Source organism: Oncorhynchus tshawytscha, linkage group LG32 (genome assembly GCF_018296145.1).
Source record: "Oncorhynchus tshawytscha isolate Ot180627B linkage group LG32, Otsh_v2.0, whole genome shotgun sequence".
NCBI classification, from domain to species: domain Eukaryota; kingdom Metazoa; phylum Chordata; class Actinopteri; order Salmoniformes; family Salmonidae; genus Oncorhynchus; species Oncorhynchus tshawytscha.
In genome coordinates, this window is record NC_056460.1 from 1,351,048 (window position 1) to 1,370,121 (window position 19,074).

At 44.7% G+C, this 19,074-nt stretch overlaps 1 protein-coding gene across 2 annotated transcripts in view; it reads right to left on the bottom strand.

The window, feature by feature from the left end:
• Positions 1 to 1,359: 1,359 nt before the first annotated feature.
• The window catches only part of LOC112230434 (zinc finger protein 501-like), a 29,986-nt gene continuing 12,271 nt past the window's right edge, over positions 1,360 to 19,074 (bottom strand). The window contains exons 2-3 of one of the 2 annotated variants that reach the window (XM_042310852.1): positions 2,665 to 2,704; positions 1,360 to 2,326 (exon numbers count right to left, since the gene is read on the bottom strand). In XM_042310852.1, coding sequence (XP_042166786.1) covers positions 2,251 to 2,326; positions 2,665 to 2,704 — 116 coding nt within the window. In that variant the 3' untranslated portion in view covers positions 1,360 to 2,250. Of the gene's footprint in view, positions 2,327 to 2,664; positions 2,705 to 16,016; positions 18,751 to 19,074 lie in introns of those variants that run through there. The other variant, XM_042310851.1, reaches the window with a different exon arrangement.

The window sequence follows — 19,074 nt, forward strand, 5'->3', positions numbered from 1 at the left end:
TCCAACCTCAAAACATAAATGGACAAACCAAAGCCTGTAACACCTTCCCCCTTAACCTTGTGACCCGTTCTATACATCTATTGTTTGTCATGTAGGTTGAAATGAGAGTATCTTGGCTGTGAAAGGCCTTTGTACTTTTGTCCCATGGGTCGACCAGCCATCATTATCGTAGAGCACTCAATTGATTCTCTTTATGTATGTGCATTGTATTGACCTGCCTCCTTATTAATAAGTAAATAAAGATTTAGTTTAAGAATAACTCTGACTTGTGTGATAAGTTTGTTTCTCCTCATTTGATATTAAAGAAATTAACCACCACATTTGGCGACGGGGATGTGAATCTTGACTTGGTGACCGCTCCTGACGACCTGGGTAAATCGTGCACGAGGGATCCCTCAAACTTGGATTCTTAGGGAGACCACACTTCGGGAACGGAGCAGATGGACCCACCTTTGATCTGAGAGGCAGCGAGCCGGGTGGATACCACATCTCAAACGTAGTTAAAAAAAGAAAAGTGAGCAAAACAAGTGGAGTTTTTAGAAAAGCCTCGTAGGCTCTGAGTGTGTATTCCTGTGTGAGGTGGCACCTTGGAGGTGTAAACAGGGTCCAGTTAGTAGGCTCTGAATGTGTATTCCTGTGTGAGGGGGGCACCTTGGAGGTGTAAACAGGGCCCAGACAGGAGGCTCTGAGTCTGTATTCCTGTGTGGAGGTATCAACAGGGCCCAGTCAGGAGGCTCTGAGTGTAAATGTATGAGTTGCATTATCCTAGGAACTAACCATGGGATAGAAATGTGAAAATATTCCTGCAGGTTAAAATATTGTTGATAAACAACTAATTGATTAGGTATGTTTGGGAATAGCATTGTGTGACTGTGATATGAGAGTTGTGGAAATATGGAAATGAGTCTTAATCTGACTTTTGGATAGTAACATATAGAAATATGCTTAATCAGATGATTGAAATTTGGATAATAAACGGGATGATATTTTAGAAAGCAGCGGAAGGTCTATAGTTCCTGGGAGGCTTGATTTTGCTGTGGTCTCTGGGAGGTTAGAGAACCGTTGACGATCCCATGGTCATTGTCCGGGAAACAAAAGTTTATTTTTGGTTCCGCTGGGAGTTTGGAGGGCTGCTTCGTAGCTATGGAGAGTCCTTGGAAAAGCAAATGGAATGGTTGTTGTGAGTACCTCAATTTCTTACGTTTTATATGGATACTGTGAATATATGAAAAAATGATGAATTGTATGTGTGTATAGTTATTACTAGAGATTTGATAAAGTAATACTAAGATTATAATTAGATACAATTTAAACAACCCATATGTAGATGAACGTAGGTTTTTGAGTTGGTATCTTTAATGGATAATTTGATAAAGATGAGGTTTAAGCATTATTAAACAGTCTACAAAGTCTGGGCAGTTGTCTCAGAAACTGATGGGAGTGTGTCCACTTTAGGGTAAGTCACCCTAATGATGTAAGTATAAAACGCTTACTGGATTTTCTCCATCTGGGTACTCCAATAAAACTGTCCTTACTTATTGATTTAAATAATTCACTGTTTTTTTAGTGGCACCACAAATGTGAATTAATATTTACAAAAAAATTGACAAAAAAAAACACATTACAAAATTGCAACATTTCTGCAGACATGTCAGACCATAATAAATAATACATTTACTTTGTATAGTGCTTTTCATGACATTTAAAAAAATATAAAGATTTACAATAAAAACAACATACATTGAAAATGAATCATAGGTAAACTAACAACATCGTAGACTTGATGCTAAATACAGATTTTTCAGCTTTAGTGTGTATATCATATTCACTTAGTTATGTTTTGAAGTTTGCCATCTTTATGACCGGCCCTGGTAACTTCACCCCAACTTCTCTTATTCCCAGAACACAGTAACTTAACAACATAAGTGTTTTTCTGACATTTTTGGGAAATTTAATGGAAAATAAAAAATCCAGCCCTAGCAGAGCCCCAAGTCCCATGGGGACGTCCTCGAGGACGTGGATGTTCTCCCCATCAAAGGCCAGTGGGATTTCACTCACATGGTGAAATGGATTTCCGCCGATGTGCAGTAAAGGAGTGAAGAGCGGTGAAATCAGTGTCAACAAAAGTTAGAGAAGATGAATACACATACAATTAACAAAGAACATAACAGATGTTCAGCTGTAGTTTTATATAAGCATGCACACCTATGTTTATGAAGAAACAGATGATATGTGCATAAGCATACCTTGTCACGGACATAAAGGCCACTCGGGTCCTCTTTGAAGAGGTTGGGCAAGAGCAGGATCACTGCTGTGGTCTCCAGTCCTAGTAAAGTAAAGCAATGATCTTACTACACTTGCTAATTTTATTACAAAATACATTAGAGAAAGGGAAGGAATAAGAGCAAATCCCTCTTCTGTATTGTCCTTCAGGGACTGTCAAAATAGCAGGGTGATGTCCTCACCCCTGCCTCGCCTCTCTACCTCTGATAGTTCTTGAATTCTCTTTTTGTCTATATCCATTCCATGGACTTGATTCATTTCTGAGAAGATCTGAAAAGATCATTTGCACACATTTGTATGCTGCTAGATTTCAGTTTGTATTGACTGCTGTGTAGGTTAAATGTACACTTCAAATGCAGCTGTCCTACAACATATCTGTACCTTCTTTTTGATCCCAATTGTATTGTGTCCATGTTCTGTCCTATAAGAATTTCAAAGGAAGAGAAAATGTGTCAAAGAATAGTCTTACAAGCATTAAAACATATATATATTAAATAAATATTGAAAGATAAATGGCATCGACATACAATTGAATGCAAAATAGAAGAACATATTGGAGAAAGCATTAGCCAATACAGTACTGCCATACAGTAACAGTACAGCCATACAGTAACAGTACTGCCATACAGGCCTAATATCACATTTCAAGATATCTTTGAACACAAATTGTTCAATATTTTCTCAGGCTGACTTGAAATATTATTTGCAATATTTTGCTGCGTGGCAATACTGTGATATGATTCAGAAGGGAATTTATACAAAAGACGTAGTCTAGACACTGTATTAATACCATTATGCATTTGAATCCCATCTACAGCTTCCATCGAATATATTAATTTCCCTCCACAAGGGGGCGGAGATGTAACGTTTCCAAAATGGGAAAGTATTGTACATGAAACGTTTCCAAAACGGGATAGTATTGTACATGAAACGTTTCCAAAACGGGATAGTATTGTACATGTAACGTTTCCAAAATGGGATAGTATTGTACATGTAACGTTTCAAAAATGGGATAGTATTGTCCATGTAACGTTTCCAAAATGGGATAGTATTGTACATGAAACGTTTCCAAAATGGGATAGTATTGTCCATGTAACATTTCCAAAATGGGATAGTATTGTCCATGTAACGTTCCCAAAATGGGATAGTATTGTACATGTAATGTTTCCAAAATGGGATAGTATTGTACATGTAACGTTTCCAAAATGGGATAGTATTGTACATGTAACGTTATGCCCCCTTGTGAGTTAATAGTATTGTAATGACCTGACTAGATCATAAAGGAACGATTGTCCAGACAGAGGATTGAGTTTACGAATTGACGGTTTATTAAACCAACTTTACACAGATTACTGTTTGGCCGTAGCCCACGCCAAATAAATGAAGGATAACCCACAAGCTAATTGTGAACTTCTCTTGTGAAGCCGAGACGAAAGAGAGAGAACACAGGCTAAACCTGATCTTAAAACTTCCAATGCTCCATCCCCCTGCCCAACCCCCCTCCACGCCACTCCGCCAACCGCCAGGATGCCCGGCATCAGAACATTCCAGGCATTCCCGTGATTGGCAGATAGCAGGTTGATTGGCATGTCGGACCCCGCGAACACTGGGAACTGGTGCAGTGCCTTGCGAAAGTATTCGGCCCCCTTGAACTTTGCGACCTTTTGCCACATTTCAGGCTTCAAACATAAAGATATAAAACTGTATTTTTTTGTGAAGAATCAACAACAAGTGGGACACAATCATGAAGTGGAACGACATTTATTGGATATTTCAAACTTTTTTAACAAATCAAAAACTGAAAAATTGGGCGTGCAAAATTATTTAGCCCCTTTACTTTCAGTGCAGCAAACTCTCTCCAGAAGTTCAGTGAGGATCTCTGAATGATCCAATGTTGACCTAAATGACTAATGATGATAAATACAATCCACCTGTGTGTAATCAAGTCTCCGTATAAATGCACCTGCACTGTGATAGTCTCAGAGGTCCGTTAAAAGCGCAGAGAGCATCATGAAGAACAAGGAACACACCAGGCAGGTCCAAAATACTGTTGTGAAGAAGTTTAAAGCCGGATTTGGATACAAAAAGATTTCCCAAGCTTTAAACATCCCAAGGGGCACTGTGCAAGCGATAATATTGAAATGGAAGGAGTATCAGACCACTGCAAATCTACCAAGACCTGGCCGTCCCTCTAAACTTTCAGCTCATATAAGGAGAAGACTGATCAGAGATGCAAATCAAATCAAATCAAATTTTATTTGTCACATACACATGGTTAGCAGATGTTAATGCGAGTGTAGCGAAATGCTTGTGCTTCTAGTTCCGACAATGCAGTAATAACCAACAAGTAATCTAACTAACAATTCCAAAACTACTGTCTTATACACAGTGTAAGGGGATAAAGAATATGTACATAAGGATATATGAATGAGTGATGGTACAGAGCAGCATAGGCAAGATACAGTAGATGGTATCGAGTACAGTATATACATATGAGATGAGTATGTAAACAAAGTGGCATAGTTAAAGTGGCTAGTGATACATGTATTACATAAGGATGCAGTCGATGATATAGAGTACAGTATATACGTATGCATATGAGATGAATAATGTAGGGTAAGTAACATTATATAAGGTAGCATTGTTTAAAGTGGCTAGTGATATATTTACATAATTCCCCATCAATTCCCATTATTAAAGTGGCTGGAGTTGAGTCAGTGTCAGTGTCAGTGTGTTGGCAGCAGGCACTCAATGTTAGTGGTGGCTGTTTAACAGTCTGATGGCCTTGAGATAGAAGCTGTTTTTCAGTCTCTCGGTCCCAGCTTTGATGCACCTGTACTGACCTCGCCTTCTGGATGATAGCGGGGTGAACAGGCAGTGGCTCGGGTGGTTGATGTCCTTGATGATCTTTATGGCCTTCCTGTAACATCGGGTGGTGTAGGTGTCCTGGAGGGCAGGTAGTTTGCCCCCGGTGATGCGTTGTGCAGACCTCACTACCCTCTGGAGAGCCTTACGGTTGAGGGCGGAGCTGTTGCCGTACCAGGCGGTGATACAGCCCGCCAGGATGCTCTCGATTGTGCATCTGTAGAAGTTTGTGAGTGCTTTTGGTGACAAGCCAAATTTCTTCAGCCTCCTGAGGATGAAGAGGCGCTGCTGCGCCTTCTTCACGATGCTGTCTGTGTGAGTGGACCAATTCAGTTTGTCTGTGATGTGTATGCCGAGGAACTTAAAACTTGCTACCCTCTCCACTACTGTTCCATCGATGTGGATAGGGGGTGTTCCCTCTGCTGTTTCCTGAAGTCCACAATCATCTCCTTAGTTTTGTTGACGTTGAGTGTGAGGTTATTTTCCTGACACCACACTCCGAGGGCCCTCACCTCCTCCCTGTAGGCCGTCTCGTCGTTGTTGGTAATCAAGCCTACCACTGTTGTGTCGTCCGCAAACTTGATGATTGAGTTGGAGGCGTGCGTGGCCACGCAGTCGTGGGTGAACAGGGAGTACAGGAGAGGGCTCAGAACGCACCCTTGTGGAGCCCCAGTGTTAAGGATCAGCGGGGAAGAGATGTTGTTGCCTACCCTCACCACCTGGGGGCGGCCCGTCAGGAAGTCCAGTACCCAGTTGCACAGGGCGGGGTCGAGACCCAGGGTCTCGAGCTTGATGACGAGCTTGGAGGGTACTATGGTGTTGAATGCCGAGCTGTAGTCGATGAACAGCATTCTCACATAGGTATTCCTCTTGTCCAGATGGGTTAGGGCAGTGTGCAATGTGGTTGAGATTGCATCGTCTGTGGACTTATTTGGGCGGTAAGCAAATTGGAGTGGGTCTAGGGTGTCAGGTAGGGTGGAGGTGATATGGTCCTTGACTAGTCTCTCAAAGCACTTCATGATGACGGAAGTGAGTGCTACGGGGCGGTAGTCGTTTAGCTCAGTTACCTTAGCTTTCTTGGGAACAGGAACAATGGTGGCCCTCTTGAAGCATGTGGGAACAGCAGACTGGTATTGGGATTGATTGAATATGTCCGTAAACACACCGGCCAGCTGGTCTGCGCATGCTCTGAGGGCGCGGCTGGGGATGCCGTCTGGGCCTGCAGCCTTGCGAGGGCAGCCTTTCGTTGCAGGCCGTGTCAGTGGCACTGTATTGTCCTCAAAGCGGGCAAAAAAGTTATTTAGTCTGCCTGGGAGCAAGACATCCTGGTCCGTGACTGGGCTGGATTTCTTCCTGTAGTCCGTGATTGACTGTAGACCCTGCCACATGCCTCTTGTGTCTGAGCCGTTGAATTGAGATTCTACTTTGTCTCTGTACTGACGCTTAGCTTGTTTGATAGCCTTGCGGAGGGAATAGCTGCACTGTTTGTATTCGGTCATGTTACCAGACACCTTGCCCTGATTAAAAGCAGTGGTTCGCGGTTTCAGTTTCACGCGAATGCTGCCATCAATCCACGGTTTCTGGTTAGGGAATGTTTTAATCGTTGCTATGGGAACGACATCTTCAACGCACGTTCTAATGAACTCGCACACCGAATCAGCGTATTCGTCAATATTTTTATCTGACGCAATACGAAACATATCCTAGTCCACGTGATGGAAGCAGTCTTGGAGTGTGGAGTCAGCTTGGTCGGACCAGCGTTGGACAGACCTCAGCGTGGGAGCCTCTTGTTTTAGTTTCTGTCTGTAGGCAGGGATCAACAAAATGAAGTCGTGGTCAGCTTTTCCGAAAGGGGGGCGGGGCAAGGCCTTATATGCGTCGCGGAAGTTAGAGTAACAATGATCCAAGGTCTTTCCACCCCTGGTTGCGCAATCGATATGCTGATAAAATTTAGGGAGTCTTGTTTTCAGATTAGCCTTGTTAAAATCCCCAGCTACAATGAATGCAGCCTCCGGATAAATGGTTTCCAGTTTGCAAAGAGTTAAATAAAGTTCGTTCAGAGCCATCGATGTGTCTGCTTGGGGGGATATATACGGCTGTGATTATAATCGAAGAGAATTCTCTTGGTAGATAATGCGGTCTACATTTGATTGTGAGGAATTCTAAATCAGGTGAACAGAAGGATTTGAGTTCCTGTATGTTTCTTTCATCACACCATGTCTCGTTAGCCATAAGGCATACGCCCCCGCCCCTCTTCTTACCAGAAAGATGTTTGTTTCTGTCGGCGCGATGCGTGGAGAAACCCGTTGGCTGCACCGCCTCGGATAGCGTCTCTCCAGTGAGCCATGTTTCCGTGAAGCAAAGAACGTTACAGTCTCTGATGTCCCTCTGGAATGCTACCCTTGCTCGGATTTCATCAACCTTGTTGTCAAGAGACTGGACATTGGCAAGAAGAATGCTAGGGAGTGGTGCACGGTGTGCCCGTCTCCGGAGTCTGACCAGAAGACCGCCTCGTTTCCCACTTTTTCGGAGTCGTTTTTTTGGGTCGCTGCATGGGATCCACTCCGTTGTCCTGTTTGCAAGGCAGAACACAGGATCCGCGTTGCGAAAAACATATTCTTGGTCGTACTGATGGTGAGTTTACGCTGATCTTATATTCAGTAGTTCTTCTCGACTGTATGTAATGAAACCTTAGATGACCTGGGGTACTAATGTAAGAAATAACACGTAAAAAAACAAAAAACTGCATAGTTTCCTAGGAACGTGAAGCGAGGCGGCCATCTCTGTCGGCGCCGGAAGTAGTCTATGCCCATGATCACTCTGGATGAACTGCAGAGATCTACAGCTGAGGTGGGAGACTCTGTCCATAGGACAACAATCAGTCGTATATTGCACAAATCTGGCCTTTATGGAAGAGTGGCAAGAAGAAAGCCATTTCTTAAAGATATCCATAAAAAGTGTTGTTTAAAGTTTGCCACAAGCCACCTGGGAGAAACACCAAACATGTGGAAGAAGGTGCTCTGGTCAGATGAAACCAAAATTGAACTTTTTGGCAACAATGCAAAACGTTATGTTTGGCATAAAAGCAACACAGCTCATCACCCTGAACACACCATCCCCACTGTCAAACATGGTGGTGGCAGCATCATGGTTTGGGCCTGCTTTTCTTCAGCAGGGACAGGGAAGATGGTTAAAATTGATGGGAAGATGGATGGAGCCAAATACAGGACCATTCTGGAAGAAAACCTGATGGAGTCTGCAAAAGACCTGAGACTGGGACGGAGATTTGTCTTCCAACAAGACAATGATCCAAAACATAAAGCAAAATCTACAATGGAATGGTTCAAAAATAAACATATCCAGGTGTTAGAATGGCCAAGTCAAAGTCCAGACCTGAATCCAATCGAGAATCTGTGGAAAGAACTGAAAACTGCTGTTCACAAATGCTCTCCATCCAACCTCACTGAGCTCGAGCTGTTTTGCAAGGAGGAATGGGAAAAAATTTCAGTCTCTCGACATGCAAAACTGATAGAGACATACCCCAAGCGACTTACAGCTGTAATCGCAGCAAAAGGTGGCGCTACAAAGTATTAACTTAAGGGGGCTGAATAATTTTGCACGCTCAATTTTTCAGTTTTTGATTTGTTAAAAAAGTTTGAAATATCCAATAAATGTCGTTCCACTTCATGATTGTGTCCCACTTGTTGTTGATTCTTCACAAAAAATACAGTTTTATATCTTTATGTTGGAAGCCTGAAATGTGGCAAAAGGTCGCAAAGTTCAAGGGGGCCGAATACTTTCTAAGTGATTGATAGTTGGTATTCAGCAGTCACAAACCCTTATTTCCTTTAATGAACTACTAAGATAGTGATTTTGTTAGCCAGCATAGACAGCAGCTCTACACTTTATTGACTGACTGATCCATTCATCCTTCCATCCCTCCTCAGTGTTCCTCTCCTCTGAAGACCCAGTGAGGGTGGAGCTCAGTCAGAGAGCTGTTGAGGGACTGGTTAGGAAGAACACTTCTACAGCCAGAGAGGTGAGAGGTCACACATGGTTTAGATGGTAAATACGTATGTCCCCTTCGTAGTTCATCGCTTCAGCAAAAGGTAATATATTCCATCTATGTTTATTTACATTAGTGCAAATTGTCCACTGATATTGGTGTAATTTCTCACCCCTTTTGGCTGTGTGAACGTTAATTTCCTCTCAGGCACACACATTTGTTTTTTGATATTATGAAGGTAATGTGTGTAAAATGTACTTTTCCACACTCATTCACCCCATCTCTTTACATTGCTTGTGCATATTCAGAAGTCACATTTAGGTGCCAGGTGTAACGGAGGCCATAGATGCTCCATATCCATTACCTTGAATATTTTATATAATATGACTGAATGTGTTTATTTCTGTGTTGAAGGGGCAGTCAAGAAATGGAACGGCAAGGCCACAGAACATGACATAATCAGAGCTGTGGGAGACCACCTCAAGCCCCTGGTAGAGCCGGGGGTGGTGTTTACCGCTCAACCACGCCTTCAGCAGGCTGGAAAAGTGGGATTGATCTGGTTGATCCATTTGTTTGTTTCTGTTTTCAGTAGTTGAATCCTTTGACATGGGATTGATACTGATTTTCATACTAAGAAGGACCAAGAGTCTTTCGATTGGTCGGTCATTGGGTTCATATATATATATATCCCTCACTAACTTTAAGCATCAGCTGTCAGAGCAGCTTACAGATCATTGCACCTCTACACAGCCCATCTGTAAATAGCCACATCCAACTACCTCATCCCCGTATTGTTATTTATTTTTTACTCCTTTGCACCCCAGTATCTCTACTTGCACATTCATCACTCCAGTGTTTAATTGCTAAATTGTAATTATTTCGCCACTAAGGCCTATTTATTGCCTAAACTCCATTTGCAAACACTGTATATAGATTTTCTGTTGTGTTACTGACTGTACTTTTGTTTATCTCATGTGTAACTCGGTGTTGTTTTTGTCACACTACTTTGCTTTATCTTGGCCAGGTCACAGTTGTAAATTAGAACTTGTTCTCAACTGGCCTACCTGGTTAAATGAAGGTGAAATAAAAATAACATTTTGTTGTTGGAATCAACTCTAGCTTTATTTATATAGCACATTTCAGGCATGAATGCAACACAATGACAATAAAAACATATTTAGTACACAACAGAAGAATAACGAGCACCCTAAGGAAATTCCATTGATTAAAATATGAATTGTATGCAATATCCAACCCAAAATATAAGCTTGTTTTTTGGAGGGGTTCTGAAAGACACTGAGGGTGTCCACTGAATATTGACTAGTAACAACAATTGGGACCTAAAAGACACCCACAATGAGACCCACTAAATCTGCCCAGGAAGAGGCAAACAAAAGAAAAACTATACTAACAAACTTAAAGACAGGAAGCAAACCAAAAAGGTTGTGGTTAAAATAATTTATTACAATCAATACCATTCATACTATTACAAAATCATAATTCTCATTCATTCTTAATTAATTCTATTTACAAAAACATCAAACAAAAACAAACCTCAGGGGAGCATCGTCCCTCCCCGTCATACCTAACCAATACCTAACCCTTTCCCTATCTCCCCTTCCCTAATCTATCCCCTTACCAAACTCACTCTAACACTCCCAGCCCTAAACCCCCTTTCCACCTCTCCCGTGCCGCATGCTTCCCCCACTTCCTCTCCTCCCTCTTCATCTTCCCCCTCAAATCACCTTCCACCCTTCCCACTATCCCTTCCACCCCCAATCTCTCCCTGTCTTGACTAAATTCTGCCTGGCTTCCCACAGTCCCCTTTTAAAGAGACTCATAGAAGCCAGAGCAGAAACCTGTCCCTATCCGTTCCCTTTGCTCTCCCTACGCCTCTCTCTAGCCTAGCCCATGTCAAAACAAAATCACTCCTAACCACACCTAGCATCACCCGTGCCCTAGCCCAGACTAGTCCGGCAAAGGCACAGTCCCAGAAGGCATGGCGCACAGTCTCCTCCCTGCCACAAGAGGATCTTGGACAGGTGGGGGATTGCACCAAACTATACCGGTACAAGATGGCACGTACCGGCAAGCGCTTATGGAGGCCCAACCAATTCAGGTCCTTGAGCCTGTTGTCCAGGCCCCGCGCCTGCACTCCCTCCCAGACCACTGACGAGATGCCCGCTACAGGCGCAGGACTCCCTGCCTGCCTGACCTCCTCGTACAGGTGCCTGTGGTCTAAACCTACTCGGGCAACTTCAACCTCGGGGTGCGCACGCAGCCACTTGGCCACATGGCCAAAGTGCCACGGCAGCTGTTCCGCCCGAGGACCCGCGTTAGACCACACCATTACGCTTCTCGCCTTATACGAGAAGAACACCCGCAGGAGGTAACCGGACGGGTGTATAACCGGACGAGCAAGCTCCGTCAACAAGAAAGAAACAAAAATGGCGTCCAGCTTGAGGGGGAAATGTGGTACCCCCCTACCTCCCTCCCCGATGGGACAGATCATGCGTGCCCTGGCGACCCACTCGCACCTGCCACTCCACATAAACTGAAACACAAGCCTCACTAGAGGCCTCCTCAGACAAGCCGGCAATGGGTAGATGTATGCCAAATACAAAAGAGACGGCAACACATCCACCTTTAGGACCAGGACTTTGCCCATAAAAGACAAATACCTAGCCTTCCACATTGCTAGCTTCCTCTGTACCACTGCGATACGCATGTTCCAGTTTAGCGTCACTGAGCCGGAGGTCTCAAAATGAACCCCGAGAATCCTCAGGGCCCCTTCACAGAGAGATAACCCCCCAGGCACATCCGTTCTACCGCGCCATCTTCCGAAAAACTTGACGGAAGACTTTGCATGGTTCAGAACTGCTCCCGACGCTCGGGTGAAATCCCCAAAGATGGCAAGGGACCTTGTCAGGCACGAGTCCTTGCACAACAGCAAGGAAGTGTCGTCGGCGTACTGCGTCATCTTAACACGCAGCCCACCGCTTCCAGGGATCAACAAGCCTTCCACCCCTGTGTCTGCCCTAATGGCAGCCCCCAGAGGCTCCATGTACAGAACGAAGAGGAGAGCCGAGAGTGGGCATCCCTGCCTGACCCCAGACGAGAGGTCAAAAATGTCACCTAAGTGACTATTTACACTAACTCGACACCCCGCTCCGACATATAAAGTACGGATCCATCCTATAAACTTCTCCCCAAATCCTAATCTACCTAACACCCTGAATAGAAAAGATCTATTCACGCGATCAAAAGCTTTCGCCTGATCTAGCGCTGCTACCATTAAAGGCAGCCCTCTATCTTCAACCCAAGCGATGGAATCCCTGATCAACTGTAGGTTCCATCTTATAGAGCGGCCCTCTACCCCGCACGTCTGATCCTCGTGGACGACGTAGGGAAGGGCTGTGCGCAACCGGTCTGCTAAAACCTTTGCAAGAATCTTGTAATCTACGCACAGCATGGTCAATGGCCGCCAGTTGCCAAGGTCAGTTGCTTCCCCCTTCTTATAAAGAAGTGACAGCACACCAATTGATCCCCCCGGGACCCCCGTCTCAAGGATGGCCTTCAAGACTTCGAGAACCACTGGTCCAAGTATACCCCAAAACTTGAGGTAAAACTCAGCCGGCAGCCCATCCATCCCAGGCACCTTCCCTTTTCCCATCCTCCTAAGAGCGCTCTCAACCTCTTCTAGTGAGATCTGGGCCTCCATCACGTCTCTAAGTGTTCTAAAAACACGTTTCCCTGCTCTACATCTATTTCCCTTTCCTTAAATAAACCTTGGAAATGATCAGTTGTCACCCTGACCATTTCCTCTGGTTTACTTACTATACTACCATTTTCTTCCCTAACTCCCTGCATTACCTTCCTACTCTGTCTGGCCCTAACCGACTTAAAGAACATAGCGGAACAAGTCTCATTATGTTCTAGAAAGCCACTATGCGCACGCTCCAGGAAAGCTCGAGCCTTCTGCTCCTGCAGCTCCCTGAGCTGCGCCTTTAGGGCTGCGAATCTCTCCCAGTCAATCGACCCGCCGAGGTTGCCTGCCTCGTACTCGAGTTCAATTAACCTTTGGATACGATCCACCTCCCTCCTTTCCTCCCTTTTTTTCCTTCTACAATATCCTATTATAAAAGCCCTTATCCTCCCCTTGACTAAATCCCACCACTCTAACACCCCCTCGCACATGGACCGGAGGCCTTCAAGCCTCCGAAAGAAACAAAAAAAATGCATCAACGAAAGCCTGCTCCTCCAGTATATCCCGATCTAACTTCCAGTACCCCCTACCGAAGAGGCAGACTGGCGACCCCACCTGCAGGAACACCCCGTCGTGATCCGTGAAGAAAACAGGCAACAGCCGCCCAGACAACTGACCCAAAGACCTGGATACAAAAATGTAGTCGAGCCTCCGCGCAACCCCCCTGGAGTTGCGCCATGTAGGACCGACCATTGCCGGAGTAGTGTGCAGGCCACCATCAACCAGACCATGGCAAGCCATTAGCCCAGAGATGGCACCTGCACTGCTATCACCACCTACCCCTAAATCTATATTAAAGTCTCCTCCTATCACCAAGTGCCTGTTTGTAACACACAGGGGCGCCAGACAGTCCACCATCTCCCTCCTGTCTGCCGCCACCTGTGGCCCATACACCCCAATTAACCTATATCTAGCTTCTCTAAACTTAACATCTATCCCCAAAACTCTACCCTGCATTATTACAAAAGTGTTCTCTATTTTAACCTCTCTATGCCCACACAAAATCCCTACTCCTGTTGAGTGCACCCCTCCTATGCCCCAAAAAGATTCCCCCTTATCCCACTCCCTCTTAAATCTACACACGTCCCCACCATCCCTCAGGTGAACCTCCTGTAAAAAACAGAAATCAAACCCCACACCCTCTAAATAACAAAAAACTGCCCTCCTTTTAACATTATCCCTTAACCCCTAACATTTAGACTAAAAAAAGAAACAGAACTATTCATTTAATTATTTACGACAAATACAAACCCCAAAAACCCAAAGAAAAAACAGGAGACTCACCCGATGCTCCCCTGGTCCATCTCCACCGGCGGGGACGTCTTCTCCTCTCCTGACGCCCCCCCGTCCTCCATCCCAACCCATGACCCAGGCAGTGTGTTGGGTCCTCCCTCCCCACCCACCATCCCCCCCTCCCTGTTTGCCTCGGGGCTGCATGTAGGGGACCCCATCTCCTCAAACAGGAGTTGGGATCCCTCTAGCAAACAGCCCACCGACCCCTCACTGGAGTCATCCACTAAAATGCAAGGGGCTGAGGCAAACCGGGGACAAATTACCCCCCCCCACCCCGCCACTCTCTTAGCCCCCCTCCCCCTCCACACCCCCTCCCTCTCACTTCCTGCCAAGCTCCCCCTCTTCATCCCTTTCTTCTTTGGTGAAGGAGGTAGCGGGGAGACACAACGTCCCATCCCCGCTAACTCCTCCACCAAATCCCTCATTTCGACCTCGAGGAAGCCTGGCAGGCTGTCCCCCCACTCCCCTCCCACCTCCACTCCTCCCTCGTCACTGTCCCTGTCACTGTCCCCGTTCCCTCTTCCACTCCTTCTCGCACCACTGTCCCCTTCACCGCCCCTTTACGTTCTTCTGCCTTCTTTTCCTTCTCCTCTTCTTTTCCACTCTTTCCTTCTTCCCGCCTCTTTCTTCTCATTTCTTCCTTCTTTCCATCCTCTTCTCTTGCCTTCTTTTCCCCTGTGCCATCCGTACAATCCGCACACGTCTTCTTTCCTCCCCCATCCCCCGCTCCCCCCCCAGCTGCAGACGCGTATGACCTGTGACGATCTGGGCAATCACGCCACAGGTGTTCTCTGGAGCCACACCCGTGGCAAGCCTTGGGCTCGTCACACTCCCTGGCCTCGTGCTCTTCCGACCCATAAAAACGACATTTCTTGTTACTGCACGAGGCCAGGGTATGGCCGTAGGCCATACAACGCCTGCAGAACGGGGGCTGACGTGCATAGTAGTGTTCCCCTGTCAGCCCCCAGGGAGAACATCGCCGGAGGATGGAGGTAGCCATCCACACTCTTCGGGGACTCCCTGAGTAACGCCTGGAAGCCTCTCTTCCCATTCCAGAAACCCAGGGAGTCCCTGAGGTACCTCGCTGAGGAGACATTGTCCATGTACCTCCCCAGAAAGGCCCTCACTTCTTCGTCCTTCACGTGCGGATTGTACATGGTTACGGTGACCACCCTGAAGTTGTTTCTTGCCAGGCTGGTCACCGTGTAATGACACAGGGGACCTTCTTCTTTCCCTTCCGTCACCGTCTTCATAATCTCATTGTGTTTTTCTTCCAAATATAGGGTTACATCAAACCCCTTCTCCATTGGGTTCCCCTGAAGGCATAGCACATCTTTAACCTTCAATTTTAGGTGCCCCATTAGGATGTTCCTCCCGAAGGTTTCTCTCCCCCAAGGCTCCATCTCTTTTCCCCGCCAAGAAAAGCGCACCGTGTTGGCCAGTCCAATTCCCGGAACCGACGGTCCAGATGTACTTTGCGCCATCTCCTCACGGACGATGGCGCACCCGTCCCACCACCTCAAACTTATAAACAGGAAGCAAAATAACCAAAAAGGTGGATCGACTGAAGGTGTTGACTCTCCACATCTCTCAAGACAACTGAAGCACTGGGCCAGACACTCTTAAATAGAACCTGGACCAGCTCAGGTGAAACACCTTCCCACTAACAAGATGGACAAGCCAGCACAGGTGTAACACATACTGACTAACGAGGTGACGCCAATCAGTGCGTCCTTCGTGCTAACGAACTTTTCGGGCTCACGAGCTAAAGTCCAACCTCAAAACATAAATGGAAAAACCAAAGCCTGTAACACCTTCCCCTTTATTAAGACAACAAGAATATCCTATGTTTTTGTTGGACAAGTTTGCTCACCACCAACAGAAAACAACTTGCATTTCACATTATAAACTACAATGCTTTACCTTCACCAATATAAACATGGTGTCCACTGACTGTCAACAATTAAAAACAGGAAAACACACATTTCTAAATATATATATGTTTCTACAATCTTGATTTTTTGAAAAAGTCAGTTTCCAGAACTCTCGTCTTCCTAAAACTCACTAGCTTCTAGAACTCTCGTCCCCTCGGAACGAACCCAAACAAAAATCATCTCCAAATACGGAAAAACGTGCAGTCAAAATACATTGTAATCCATGGCAACTCCCTGGCTAAACGCAAAACTTTTTGACTGCCCACCCTTGAGACAATCAGAAACCAAGTTGTCCTTACCACAGACATGTCTGATTTCAAGAGGAAACTCCTGCATTATCCGTAGTAACTTTCCACCTCACTGCGGAGCTTCTCTCTTTTTTCAGGGTTCACTCGATAGGCATGTTGTTGGATCGGGGCCCAGTCCCCAATGTCATGCTCTAGTACATTTGGGTTGGCACATGTGAGAAATAACCCTGATATTCTAAAAGCAGGGCAACAATGTCAATATAATTGTACCCAAAAAACTGTCAGTTGGTTGCATTAATAAATATCACTACTAAATGTTACATGAAATGTAAATATGAAATATTTGGGTGCATAGTCATATTTTCAACATCTTTTCAATGACATTTTGCTAGATGGGATAGGCCACTGTCAAAACACAGTTTTAACGTGTCCAAATCAATAACCAATATGCAGAACAGTTTGGGATAAATTGAAAACCTAAACATAACATGTGCTATTTACACAAACATCTCCCACAATAATCCTATTTGTTGTATTTATTTAAACAAGCTCCTTAACTGCACAAGCACCAAAAATGCTGTTGTTTTGACAAGTAGCAATAAATCACTTATCGATTAGGGGGGAAATCAGGTTGTACGTGCTGTTGAAACTAACACAAAAAAAACATGGAAATGGGAGATATCTTTTACCTCACTGGCTAGAGGACAACCTGCAGAAGACAGTCAGCTACATTTTGGAGTGATGCATTTAAATGTAGGGGTCGCTAAACAAAGGAACACAACACTTATTTGTCATAACTCATCAATATAATGTTGAAATCAATTGTGCGAGAGGAGAGAGATGAGGTTGCACGTCCTGTTAAAACTAACAGCTCAAAAACCACACGGAATCTGGGAATGATGTGTACGTCACTGGTTAGAGGACAATTTGTAGAGAACATCTAGCTACATTTTGAAGTGTTGCATTTTGATTCCAGTGGGTCACCAACGTGGTAAGTGTAACACAGATCTTTTTTTGTTAGTCAATTTTTGATAAATCATATAAATAGTACTCTTTCAATTCAGAGCCTAGAATTTTCCCCTGGGGCTAATATCCATATCATGCTGAAATCAATAGAATAGGGGGCAAATGTTTAGGGTTCTACATTGTGACATCATTAAAATACTCCTTCTACAATGTAAAAAAAACTTTCTAAATTGTGACATTAATTCATTGAAATCATGAAACAACTCCTTCATGTATGTATTTTCTAATATTTGATCAGAGATCTTTAATCAGATTATCTCTGGTCACAGCTATAACCTTTAACTCCTGTGTGTGTTCTCTGGTGTATAGTCAGATTGCTAGATGTAGTAAAACTCTTCCCACATTGATCACAGCTATAAGGTTTCTCTCCCGTGTGTGTTCTCTGGTGTAAAGTCAGCTGGCCAGAAGTAACAAAACTCTTCCCACATTGATCACAGCTATACGGTTTCTCTCCTGTGTGTGTTCTCTGGTGTATCTTCAGATGGCTAGATGTAAAAAAAAACTTCCCACATTGATCACAGCTATATGGTTTCTCTCCCGTGTGTGTTCTCTGGTGTCGTGTCAGGTTGCTTGGCTGAGTAAAACTCTTCCCACATTGATCACAGCTATAAGATTTATCTCCCGTGTGTGTTCTCTGGTGTGATATCAGGTTGCTTAGCTGAGTAAAACTCTTCCCACATTGATCACAGCTGTAAGGTTTCTCTCCCGTGTGTGTTCTTTGGTGTACAACAAGATGGCCAGATGTATTAAAACTCTTCTCACATTGATTACAGCTATAAGGTTTCTCTCCTGTGTGTGTTCTCTGGTGTAATGTCAGCAGACCAGATCCAACAAAACTCTTGGCACATTGATCACAGCTATAAGGTTTCTGTCCTGTATGTATTCTCTGGTGCACTGTCAGATCGCCAGATTGACCAAAACTCTTCCCACATTGACCACAGCTATACGGTTTCTCTCCTGTGTGTATTCTCTGGTGTTGAGTGAGACTGCTAGATGAGGAAAAACTCTTCCCACATTGACCACAGCTATAAGGTTTCTCTCCTGTGTGTGTTCTCTGGTGTAGAGTCAGATGGCCAGATGTTGTAAAACTCTTCCCACATTGAGTACAGGTAAAAGGTTTCTCTCCTGTGTGGATTCTCTGATGAATTTTAATGCCTGCTGAGGAGGTGAATCTCTTCCCACAGTCAGAGCAGCAGTGAGATTTATTCCCTGTGGATCTCTGCTCGTGTTTCTTGACGTGTTCTGATGTGGAGAGACTCTTCTCTGCCTTGTCAGCATCATGAGGTTGTTGAGGCTCCTCAGAGGACCCATGGTAGTCAGTTCTATCTCCTGTGTGAACAACAAAGTCAGACAGATGATTAAAGGCCCACAACAGTGGAAATACATTGTAAAAGGTATGGCCAATAGCGTAGCCAGTCTGTAATGAATGTAAAAAGTATTTGACAATTGTCTTAAAATGAGCAAGAAGTGAAATTTGGTCTTGTTTTCACATTAGTAGTGACATCGATGATTGTAGGCTAGAAATAAGTTAATCATGTTGTTGAAACTTGAAGCAGTGTGCCAGAGGTAAACCCAGGCCCTGCATGTCCCCAGGCACCCTCATTTGTTGACTTCTGTGATCGAAAAAGCCTTGGTTTCATGCATTTCAACAGA